The sequence below is a fragment of the Penicillium psychrofluorescens genome (assembly GCF_964197705.1).
Source record: "Penicillium psychrofluorescens genome assembly, chromosome: 5".
Lineage (NCBI taxonomy): Eukaryota > Fungi > Ascomycota > Eurotiomycetes > Eurotiales > Aspergillaceae > Penicillium > Penicillium psychrofluorescens.
Window position 1 is genome coordinate 2,538,323 of NC_133443.1, and position 12,434 is coordinate 2,550,756.

General features: G+C 50.2%; 3 protein-coding genes across 3 annotated transcripts; 1 reads left to right on the plus strand and 2 right to left on the minus strand.

The window, feature by feature from the left end:
• Positions 1-1,043: 1,043 nt before the first annotated feature.
• Positions 1,044-3,305, plus strand: PFLUO_LOCUS8236 (uncharacterized protein; the record flags this gene model as incomplete). The annotated part of the gene is made up of 1 exon (XM_073785951.1): positions 1,044-3,305. The coding sequence occupies one exon, from the start codon at positions 1,044-1,046 to the stop codon at positions 3,303-3,305; it is 2,262 nt and encodes a 753-aa protein (XP_073642255.1).
• Positions 3,306-5,697: 2,392 nt separating this feature from the next.
• On the minus strand, positions 5,698-8,029 carry PFLUO_LOCUS8237 (uncharacterized protein; the record flags this gene model as incomplete). Its single annotated transcript, XM_073785952.1, has 8 exons — positions 5,698-5,998; positions 6,062-6,192; positions 6,251-6,391; positions 6,452-6,670; positions 6,728-7,134; positions 7,160-7,371; positions 7,429-7,645; positions 7,702-8,029. The coding sequence occupies 8 exons, from the start codon at positions 8,027-8,029 to the stop codon at positions 5,698-5,700; spliced, it is 1,956 nt and encodes a 651-aa protein (XP_073642256.1).
• Positions 8,030-10,433: 2,404 nt separating this feature from the next.
• Positions 10,434-11,498, minus strand: PFLUO_LOCUS8238 (uncharacterized protein; the record flags this gene model as incomplete). The annotated part of the gene is made up of 1 exon (XM_073785953.1): positions 10,434-11,498. One exon carries the CDS (start codon positions 11,496-11,498, stop codon positions 10,434-10,436), a length of 1,065 nt encoding a protein of 354 aa, XP_073642257.1.
• Positions 11,499-12,434: the final 936 nt, after the last annotated feature.

Below are 12,434 nucleotides of genomic sequence, written 5' to 3' on the forward strand. Positions count from 1 at the left end.
GTCATGGCGCGGATCCGTCTCATCCCCTGCCGTGACTTGGTGTTGCGTTGACCCAGCACGACGACTCCATAACCTCATCGGCGATCTCTCTTTCTGTTTTGAGACATGCGCCTCGGCAAATAGCCAGGGAGCAGACGGCTGGCCCGCTGACTCTTTTCTTCCATCCATGGGTCGCCATGGACTGCACGAGTTAGATGAGTCTTACAACTTCTCTATCTAGGTGTCGGCCGTGCTGTCAACACACACAGAGAGAGAGAGCCACATGAAACAACACATCACGTCTGTCTGTCTACACCTTCTCATGAATCCCCTCTTGAATGATCTCTCCACGATTTATTACCTCGGCATCGTTCCCTTTCCTGTTCTCGTACATATCATCATATCATCTATATCCCTCTCGACCGCAGCTAGAAGCACGGCAGTGTGAACAAACCCCAAAAGCGCGATCGTTTCTCCTGTCATTGATTTTTCTGTCTCGGCGACAGTGTCTATTCCCCAATACCCCTGGTATTCTTTCTCTCGTTTTGCTCCTTGTTTATGATTCTTCACATAGCCATCCAAGTGATCCTGTAACTATAATCATCCAGGTAATTACCTACATTTGTCATACTGTAGATAACTTCACTGTAGTATAAAAGTGGTCCCTATCCTGTCGCTCATTGGCGGATAAATACCGCCCGGTACATTTCCCCCCGCGCCCCATCTCGTCACGGCGCCCGTGTGGATGGAATCGCACCGGGAGTTCTTCCACCGTGGGGGTAAGTAACTACATCCATGCCTGGTGCCTGTCAGCTCATTGCGCCGAATGTCTGTTCCGGCTAAACTGTTGGCCTTGTTCAATCAATTCAATGTCCCGGCCCGGATCTCTCCTCTGACAATCCCGCGCTCTTACTTGCTTTTCCTGGCCGATCCGGACAATTCTCCTGCGCGGCCAACTATCTTTCCGCCAGTCTTTACGCTGTCGACTTCCCCCATTGAACCCTTCCTGGGCTCCATTCTAGCCAAAGAATGATTACACTTGGGACTGCTGCTGCTATGCGATGATGCCCACAGCCATCCCGCAACCCACGGCCACGCCGTTGTTCGACGAGACGACCGTCTCCGCCACGGCACTCACGGACACGGCTGCACCTATATCTACTACTACCCCTATCTCCAACAACAATGCCACTACCACCACCTCCTCCGTCACCGCGCCGCCTTTGTCCCTTCCCGCCGCTTCCACGAAAGACCACGCGACCACCCTCGCCGATCCCCCAGACAATCCAACAGGTACGATCGTGGTCGCCTTCGGCCCGAGCCAAGAACACATCGTCCAAACCGTCGCAGAGGTACTGGGCAAGCCGTGGACGACGGAACCAGCGCTCGCGACTCTCGCGCGAGCCGGCGATGCCGGCGTCATCGTGGGCATCCCCGTGCAAGACCTGTCCCGGAGTTTATCAGAGGGATGCGATAGCGACAGCCGGTCCGCGTTGACGGTGATCAATACACACTGCGTGGAGGATGGCTCCGCGCCGGAGGACGCGCTGACCGAGCTGTGTGACTATGAGTTTCTGTACTCCCGCAGTCCCTTTCTGCGGCGCGACCTCACCCGCTTTCTGTCGCTGATCCTGGGCCAGAACCGGCCGCATGATGATCTGCGCACGAAGACTCGCACCAATTTTATCTCGACTACCTTCCCAGATGTACATGCTGCGCTGCCGAACTTGGATATCTTGTCTGTTGGTTCGGATGCGGTCGAGATTCGCGTGGATCTGCTGGTTGAGCCGCCTGCGCAGGAGGGCGCACTGGCTTCTCCCGTGCCCAGTCTCAAGTATGTCGGCCAGCAGTTGATGCTGCTGCGGCAGCATACCGAGCTGCCTATTATTTTCACGACGCGGTGCACGAAGGAGAATGGGAAATTTCCCATGGATGATCCCGCGTTGTTCTATAAGTACCTTCGGCGCGCGATCCAGTGGGGCGTCGAGTATATCGATGTCGAGCTTTGGCTGCCAGAAGAGATCCGACGACGACTCGCCGAGGCCAAGGGACATAGTGTCATCATGTCTGCCTTCCACGACTTTTCCGGGGGGTGGAAGTGGACATCGCCCGAAGCGCAGCGCATTTTCACCGAGAGCGCCCGGTACGCCGACATCGTCAAGATGATCGCCATGGTCTCGACTATCGAAGAGACTTACGAACTGGAGTACTTCCGGTCAACGATCAAGAACCGCGGTCCCGGACCGCTGTTGTCAGCCGTGAATATGGGCCAGATGGGACAGTTATCCCGTGCCCTCAATGCCGTCTTCTCACCCATCACACACCCGCTCCTCCCAATGATCGCTGCGCCGGGCCAGCTGACCGCCGCCGAGATCAACGAGGCCCTGCATATCATGGGTCAGCTCCCGAAGCGCGACTTGTACGCCATTGGCTCGTTCCGCTCGACGCCGCACTCTATGTTCATGGAGAAATGCCTCAACGAACTTGGTCTTCCGCATTCTTTCAGCTCTACCGACCGCGGGCCAAAGGGCTCTATGGAGTCCGTCATTCTGCAGCCGCAGTTCGGCGGCGCGTCTATCAACCCCCCAATCGCCAGCACGACACCATACATCCCCGCCATCAGCGACGCTGCCCGTGCAATCGGGCTAGTCGACACTCTCGCCCTAGTGACCCCACGCGACGGAACCACAACTCCAACAATATTGAGCAACAATAACTCCTCTACCACCACCACCACAACGCGCTTCATCGGCGAAAACGCCGCCTGGAAAGGCATCCGCGCCACACTAACCCGCGAATACGTCCCCAGCGCGTACCGCAACCGTGCAGCCATCATTCTGGCGGGCAGCGAAACAGACGCCAGCGCTGCAATCTTCGCACTCCGTAGCTTGGGCGTCGGATCGATCTACACAGTCGGCTTCAAAGCAACGGGCCCACTATCCACAGGCCTGGAACCATTCACATCGATCCAATCCGTTAAACTGGTCGAGCAGCCTTTCGTTATCGTCTCTGCGCTTCCGCCAGAGAAATCTTTGCTTGTGCAGCCTTTGCTTAGACATTACGCTACTACCAACTCTAATACTGGTAGTATCAATAGCCGCTCCTCGTCCCCTTCATCACCTTCTATTCGCGGCAAGGTCTATCTCGATCTCACCTCCGGTGTCCGCAAGGGTGATCCACTCGCTGTTGCGGGAAGTGCCGGGTGGACGGCATATGGCGTTGAGGATGTCAGTGCTTGGACGACTGTTGAGACGTTGCGGCTGCTTGTGGGGCAGAATGTGCCATTTGACTTTGTGCGCATGGCCTCTGGAAGGCCTTTGTTCTAGGCTTGGTTAGTCTACCTAGGCTAGGATGAATGGATAGGATAGGATGGATAGAGCTCTCCTCTTCTTTTTCTCTTTCTCTATTCTCAGCATTTTCTGTGATGTCGTTTTGTCGATGCAAATAGACATTCGCATCGGATTGGGTTTACCGTTTTTGTTTTCTTTTGTTTTCATTTTCTTGGTGTTATTTGGTTGGTGGGGTTTCTTTTTTCTTCCACTAAGCTCTGTGTGTATGCCGAGAGAGAGATATATATATCATTGCAATACCGAGTTGGTATACGAATATACTTCGCACTTTAGGCTCATATATCAGTTTACATAGACAATGACCTACCGAGAGCACTAAGTGCAACTAAACTTAGAGAAGCAATATTTCCCCGCTGTCACGTGCCCTTTGCCCCAGGTACCTGCTTCGCTATCACTTTGATTTCGTCATGAAAAAACTGCCTCGCGCTAAAGTGCAGTCCTACTCAGCCTACTAAGTGCAACTCATAACACTGGATTTCCTTTTTTGGACTTGAAACCGCAACTATCTCATGTCAAGACGCCCGGGTACCCTCCCAAGGCTGGCCTCCGCATTGTATCCAAGACCTCAGGGTCCTGCATGTGTTTCATAATTAAATGTCAGCACGCCGCCAAGAGACTCGATCGAGATGGGGATGCATGAACTGGTATACTCCAACACTCATATGCTGTCCACCGTGCGGGGAGACGACACTAATGAAGCGGAACGTGCAGTCGCGAAAGGCGCAAGAAATGCGATGAAGCCCAGCCTCACTGTCATCTGTGCGAAGAGAGAGGCGTTAAATGCATCTATCCGGACTGGAATATAGTAAAATATTCTCATACTCGACAGCGAAGACAACTGCTCCACGATACCGCCATCCGTCCAGCATCTGCCCGACTCCCTCTCCTCCCTGCTCATCCGAGCAACACCGAGACCCGATTTATCTATCACTTCAACAATGTACTCGCGAATTTAATTAGTTTTTCTTTTCCTCAGACTGGACTTTCCAATCCATTCCTTCTCCATGTTTTACCACGAACTTCCGGTTCAGCGCAGGTCCAGCGAGCGGTAGAAGCTGTCGCTGCCGCACACCTCTTTCATCTTGGAGCCGAATCGCGTGAACTTGCAACACAGTTGCATTCCAAGGCTTTGAACTTACTCGCTGTGGAATTATCCCGGCCACAGTTGGATGAAGTATCGCGGATGAATGGGCTAGTCAGCAGCTTACTTCTGATATATTATGAGGTTCATTCCCAGTAAGGACGTCTCGATACTGTGTCATACTAACTGCGAGAACTAGGTTGTTCTGGGCGACTCTGCAAGCAACGCCTGGTGCCATCTCCAAGGTGCAAAGGCTTTACTGGAGTATCATAAGGACGCTCCTGAAACACCATGTTTGTCATTTTTACGCAAGGTGTTCCAATATTTCAATGTCATGGTTGCACTTTCTCTCGGACAGCAGCCTCTTTTCATCAGTGGCGATCGGAGTCCCGATTTCACTGACAAAATGGATCCTATACTTGGTTGCACTGGTAGACTTTGGCCCCTCATGCATCATCTGTCTGTTTTGATGGCTCGAGCTCGGCTAGGAGACAATATTAAGGAAGAAGCCGAGTGTCTGATCAGCAGCTTGCAGGCGTGGTCGATTGAACCCTCGGTCGGTGCAGACGCCTACACGGAGGCGATGATCCAAATAGCGCGGTCGTACAAATTCTGTGGTCTCCTGATGCTTTATATGACTGTGCCTTCTGGTCAATCAAACGAGAACGGTGGAATTTTGGGAACATGCGATCCTGAGATCTATAGGTCAGCTTTTGACTGTGTCCTCCGGGTTTGTGTTCTTTCCATGCCTATGGCTACGTTGACTTGGCCTCTTTATGTGGTTGGGAGGCTTGCTACAATAACTGGTGATCGAACAATCATTCTGCATATTTTCTCTCGGTTTCTTGAGAAGCACCGCATGAAGGTCGTGGATGGAGCGAGGGCTGCAGTCAAGGCACACTGGGGAGAGCGACGGCCTGATTGGTACCATGCTGATTCAGTTCTGTTCGGTTGAAAGCGTTCTATTGTTCCAAATACTAGGTGTTTCGCAGCTGGCGTTGTACTTCAGCCAATATAGCCACAGGTACTGTTGCAACTGCAATTTTCATTGGCAATGTACGTAACGCAGCTGCCCCAGAATCTTCCGAGCACCCGCGACGTCTCTTGCTGCATTGAAGAATTTCTCGACCGAAGTTTCAGAGGCTGGAATTGCGAGATACCGCGAGAAGATTTTAATTTAGCTAAGAATATAACTAATTAAATGTAACCAAATAAAAAAAATTGTGACTTGCGTCGAAGAATGAAAGCCCTTGTTCGGGGGTTGAGATCCTCTGCGCAAACTCCTGTTCAAGGTGTTGAGGTTGTCGCATTGCTGCGAGCAGCGGCTGCGTTGTACAGTCCCTGAATATCGGACTTCCACTGGCCCTCATCAAAACGTTGGAGGCGGCGGTCATAGGTCATCAAGCCGTTCACTTCGCCCTCGACATCGGTAGTCTGAGTCCAGACACCACCGCAGCAGGAGAACAGGCGCACCTGATTCTGCAGCTCGCTAAGCAGAATGTGAGAGCGGTAGTTCCAAGCCGCAAGGGTTGCATCAATCTCGTAGGTTTGATTGATGGTATTGATAGACGCTTGGTTGTTCCAAAGGCTGAAATTTCAGGATTAGAAAATTCTTCTGAGTATTTCAAACTACGTTTCGGAGAAGACTCACTGTTCAATGGAAACGTTGTTTCCAAGCCCACCAAATTCTCCCTGGAACCCAATTCTGGTGGGGTCAAAGGGGCTAGAATCGGTAGAGTAGAACGGAGTACCGCACTGGGGATCGGAATAGTGGTGGTTATCCTAGAATTCTGTCAGTGAGGTTTCTTCGTATTGTCTTCTTGCACAATGGAAATCTCACGCTGAAGTCGCCAGCACCGTGGTCAAACCAACCAGTAGTAGAATCCACTAGGCGCGTAGGATCCAATTGCTTTACCATGGCGGTCAGCCCGAACTCAGGATAGTAGCTGGTGATCTGGCCCCAGCCCTCGTTATAAATAATCTGATATGCTCTGTTAGTTAAAGGTAATTTATTTCCATTCAAGGAAAGGGGGTTGCATACCCAAGTGGCAATACTGGGGAAGCTCTTGTGCTGATTTACCAGCAGCTCCAGCTGGCGACTAAACTCAGCCTGCTGCTGGGGATCAGGCAAAATTGTGGTAGATACACAAGTAGACGGATTAGTTGTCGATTGCAGTGGACGCAGGGCAGGCATATCCTGAATAACCAGGAGACCCAACTCGTCGCATGCCTGGTAGAAAAGCTCGTTCTCCACTTTGATCTATGAGAAGAGTCAGCTCACTGCAATTGAGACACGCAAATATCAGGCTCTACATACATGCTTGCGGAGCATGTTAAATCCCAGTTTCTTCAGCACTTTGAGATCATACACCATGGCCTCCTTGGTTGGAGGGGTATAAATACCGTCGGGCCAGAAGCCCTGGTCCAAGGTGCCAAACATGAAGATGAACTCCCCGTTCAATAGCGGCCGGACGACACCCTCAACTTCGCCCTTGGAAATGGTGCGGAAACCGGTATAGCTTTGGATTTCGTCTTTCCCCATCTTGACTGTGACTTGGTACAGCTTAGGAGAGTCGGGAGACCATAGTTCTGGAGAATCGACGTTGAACTGGAAGGGCTGGTTGGTTGGTCCACTGTGAGTCTTGACCACCTTTCCGTTGTCGTGAACAGTAACGTGGACATTGGATGTGGTGTTCGCAGCCGTAGTGTGCACAGTTACGTTGACTAAGTACGGTTAACATGGTACTACGTATGGATCGGGAAAAGAATAGCTTGCCTTGGCCATGCATGTTGGCATCGAGATCCAGTCTAGTGATGTGGTTTTCCGGAGCACTCTCCAGCCAGACAGACTTCCAGATTCCGCTGCAAGGCGTATAGAAGATGTGGCTCTGGCGAAGAGTTTGCTTGCCAATAGGAATAACATAATCGCCAGAGTCAGTGGGATCATGCACAAAGACAAGCCTATTTTTGTAACATTAGTCTTTAGCCGCTTCTAAATCATTTCAAAAGAAATCTCACAGTTCATTCTCCTGGCCACACTTCACGTGTTCGGTGACATCCACAGTAAAACGGAAGTACCCTCCACGGTTAAATCCGACTTTCTTGCCGTTGACAAAAACCGTGGCCTCGTAGTCCACGGCCTCGAAGTTCAGAAGAATACTTTGCCCGTCCCAATCAGAGGGAACTTTGAACGAGTTGGAGTACCAGGAGTACAGATTATAGTCTCCCTGAATACCTTTTGCAAGGTCAGCGCTTCATTGACCAAATATTTGAGCGTATCATATCACCAACCAGACAATCCACTCTCGAGACAGAATGGAACCAATACTTCTTGCGCAAGATTCTGTCCGAATGGAGGTCTCTCCACATCATTAAGACTCGAGGCATTCTCATACTGCCAGATACCATTGAGGTTTTGCCATTGAGAACGCTGCATTTGTGGCCGGGGGTACTCAGGCCAAGGGTTAGTGCCCACATCATCCGTCCATGGTGTTGTCAAAGGCGGCTCCTTCAAAGCGTACTTAGCCGGCTTGTCTGCGCTTTTCTTAACGTTGTGGCCAGGAACAGCTAAGCTAGTGCCCGCGAGCAGCGAGAGAGCAAGCCCTCGCAGCAAATGCATGATCGCAATTGGGTCGGAAAATACGGAAACCTCGTGGGAAGAGAAAAGAAGGAATACGAACTAGACTACTAAGAAAATATGGGACGTAATCTGAACGCATCTCCTGGTTTTAAATGTGCCATGGGACCTAAATAAGGCCGAAAGCCCGGGACTATTCCTCATTTCCGCCGAGCTGAGCAAGGAAATGACGGGCCAGTAGACCGCAAGGACCCCTCCCTGACACTGCACGCACCTCAATCATCATCTTAGCCTGTCGGTGGAATGAATGTCCCCACTAGGAACGAGTCAACCCCGCAGGAAGGACGCACAGGAGATTCCGATCCAGCAAATTAGTGATTTAAACTTCCTCGAGCAGGCTGACTGGACGGAGTCTTGGACAATGCGACGCTGCTGCTTAGCAGACTGAAAGTGGAGCAGGCACGCAACAAGTCCTTCGGATTCATCAAGAGATAATTTGGCGACACGTCACAAGAATAGGAGGCTGATTGATGTGTTCTTTGCCGAACGTCCGAGCTCTTCATTTAACGAGAAAAATATTTATTATAGGCAAGCGCTAATGGCTCTCGTCATCCATAAAGGATTTGATTGGAGCAGAGATGTTTCGTTCCTGAGCCAATTGACTACGTAACGAGATAGAAAATCAGGGGCACAGCGAACTTGAACTTGTCAGATATACAGTGGTGTTAGCCAAACATGCCAGCAGTTGTCTAGAAATCTCATTATTAAAATGATGAAGGCTCCGGCAGATTTGGTCTGAACTTGGTGGAGAAGAAGTGTTGGCGATTTCGGGGATGGCAGTTCCTGGACTTGAACGTTGATGCTAGTATTTTAGAGCCGGAGGCGTTTGAAAGGGTGGTAAACAAGCGCTAATTTGTCCTTACACTACTATAGATTCGCCATAACTTTGGACAGCGAAGAAAGGCAACTGGTCGTTCTTTGCGCATGCCAAGGAAGTCCATCGCATCCGCAGAAATCAGATCTAGGCCTTGCCGCTAAAACAGCCAACCCCGATAATTCTCCATTTACTCACCAACCCAAGCAACCAATCGTGGAGTAAAATAATCTCTCCGACTCATCGGCTCATCGGCTCAGCGTATCACCTCGAGGTTCCACCAAGAGTGTCTCTGCGTTCAACCACGTCCCCAGAACCAGAATACAGAAAGCCCCATACCCCTCCTCCTTCTCATCTCAGCACCGCACTAGGCGCGCCGATCGCTATCATCCCATTGGTATATATGATCTTATCTCCACTACGCGGCCGGAGTCGACTCCTTTTATTCGTTATTTATGCCAAATGTACGAGGATTATTCCTTTTCTGGACCGGAGTTTTTGGTATTTCCATGCTCGGCAGTCTTCCCCGCGTGGATCCCAACAAGGCCGCCTTTGCAAGTAATTCCATTCTCGCCAGCTTATCAACATGTTTGATAAGGAGAGTCCGCTTGGGTGCGGGGAGACACCGCGCAATTAGGATGAGACAAAGATCTTCACAGGTTGAGAGGGGCTTTGCATAGAAAAGAGTCCCGGTTGTGATTCAGAGGAGCTATTGCTCTTATTTCCGATGGATTAAAGTAAACTACAAAATGTGAATTCAAAGTTAATTTCGAAATAACTTGGTTCTTCGCATAGGTAGGGCAGGAACGCCAGCTCTTAATCCGTTGATTCGAACAGCTTAGATATCGTAGCTGTAGCCATTACTGGCGATGTCAACAATCTTCTTGGACATCACTCTTCGTCCGTGGTTTCAATGGACTTGCTGTCCTCAACACGCGCGATGGTGCTGGCACCCACATTGCCCCAAAGGACTATTCCTCTGTGGAAGGGTTAGCTCTCCGAGTTAACCTCAGCGCAAGGCCAATAGTACCAAGTTCCTTTCCCAGAAGCTGAGGCATCTTGATAATTGTTCTGTTGCGAGTAGGCAGGGAGAAATTGAAAGTCTTTCGTTTCGTGTTCTGGAAGGCGATAGCCGATCAAAACGTACCAGCCTAAGTTAACAAGAATATCTATCTTCCATGTCTGGAAAGCAGTCTGGTATTGATGTCAATCTACAATGACTGAGGCTGCAAGGCGGCTGTTGTATTTCCGATGTATTAATTCTGTGAGTCTGCGAAGTGGGGAAGCAAGGCGATTTCCTTTATTTACTTGCATCTCAGCTTAGGACCCATTGACGTTTCCGAATCATGTCAAGTTGTACCTGCGTAAGGCCCTATAAGGCTGGCAGAGATAGCAATTCCGAGATGTGTCGGACCAATATACACATTGGGCTGAGCACGGTCCACGAACTGTAGATCTACAAAGACTTTGATAGGAAATAGGTGCATACGCTAGTTAGTTGAGAAGGTGAAAGAAAAAACGTTTGTATGTGCATATTGCTAGACATGTCGCTGTAGATGCAGACAACCATGACTACGAGTCAGATTTGTTCTTAGTATACCCACTTTCCCAGAATCCAGGCCACTCACTCGGCAGCGCTTCCAATATGAATCTAAACAAAGCAGCATTTACTTCACTGGGCTTCTCAAACTGCACAAAATGCGCCGCCTCAATAGTAACCTCTGTCAAGTTCGAACAAAGTTCTCTCATAGGCTCCATGAGCCGCGTCGTCTTGGTATCACACACCAAATCCCATAGGGCATGGATAAAAAGCACCGGCTGCTTCAGCCTTCTCTCCTGATTTCCATTATATTCCGCATTCCGTTTATGGTGCAAGTAGTAGGCAGAACCTGTCCAAAACCCAGTTCGCTGCATATCCTTGCTGAACGAGTCGAAAACATCAGCTGGAAGCATCGGAGGCCCTGTCATGTCTTCACTCGGTGGCTTCGGAAGGCCGCCCAGCCATCCATTCTTGCGCACCGTGGACATCATTACGGGAGCAGAACGGTTTGGCGCTGAGGCTGGCCTTTGCATGATGGCCTTGCAGAATCCCGCGACATCACTGTCAAACCATTTGATAGTCTTTTCAAAATTCTCCTCGTACATTTTCATATAATCCCACTGCCCATGCTCATATTCATCCGCCGGGTAAATTTCACGGTTCACCGATGGAAGAAAACCGCCCCAGCCAAGCTCGATGGTCGAGTATGGCACACAAATACTCACAAGGGCTTTGACAGCTTCGGGGTGTTGAACCGCGACCGAGGAAGTCACCCCAGAGCCCCAGTCATGGCCGACCCAGATAGCTGCCTTGCGGCCAGTGTCAGCCAGCAAGGCCATCATGCCCTCCACAAGAGCTTCCTGGCAGTAATCATCCGCAACACGACGAGCGGTCGACTGACCATACCCAGGCATATCAGGGGCAATAGCTCTGAAGCCCACGGCGGCAAAGGCATCAAGCTGGGCTTTCCAGGTGATGGCAGTGGAAGGCCATCCGTGAATAAAGAGGATCAAAGGGCCATTGACTGGGCCAGCCGCCAGGTAGTGGATTTTCTTGTTGCCAGCGTAGACGACTTCGTGGTCTGTGATGGTAGCCATGATTTTCGTTACAACCAGAGATACTCGATGTAACAACTGGAAGAGTGATTGTCGCTGCTTTTCGTTTTTCGCGAGTGAGGGACACGTCAAACGATGCTGACTAGAGACCCACATTTCCCGGAGGATCACTGGCACGCCTAAGTGCGTCACCAATCAACAGGGATCTCTAGATTTTGAACATGATTCGAAACGAGGCTGCCCAGTTGGTCAATTTACCCCCAGAATCGTACAATATGTATTCCTCCCTGCCTAGGTGCGTGATACTCTCACAGTCACATGTATAGATAGAACTCAAGACGGCATCCCTGCGGTGGGGAAGCTTAAAGTTGACTAAAATCTGACCTGCGTTTAGTGGGCGTGGTAGGTGATGTGGGACGTCGATGACGCTTTTGCGCGAAAGTAAGAGGAAGAGGTGATGGGATATTCATAATGTTTAGTTCATGCTTACTTTATGAACATTTGAACAGAGTGCTCATGTATAGCATTTGCGAATGAACTGCCAGTGCTCATCATGAACAGCTATGATTTGACATTGGCTGGGAGATTGGATAGATGCTAGTAGCCCAATATATAATTGACGTCAAGGGGACTTCAACATGATACCCTTCGCAGTTTGATCAAAAATTCAATAGTCGATTCTTCCATAGTAGTATGCATCTGACAGTAGATTGCATACTCAAGAGCATTTACACAGGTGAACAGTATATAATGACATTTGGAGAGATTGACGGAAATCTGAATTAATTGTATGTTGCGCGCACAACCGTAGACCAACCCTTCTCCCAATGTCTGGTCGTCCGACATTTAGGTACAATTTAGTGCCCAGAGGGCTGTCTACGTTTGAAGTATCAATGACGCTGAAGGGTGAAGGGAGCAAAACAGAGAGGGTACTGGAACCTTGTCAGAGCATAGTGTTCAGCCCTTGGCGGTTGAAAT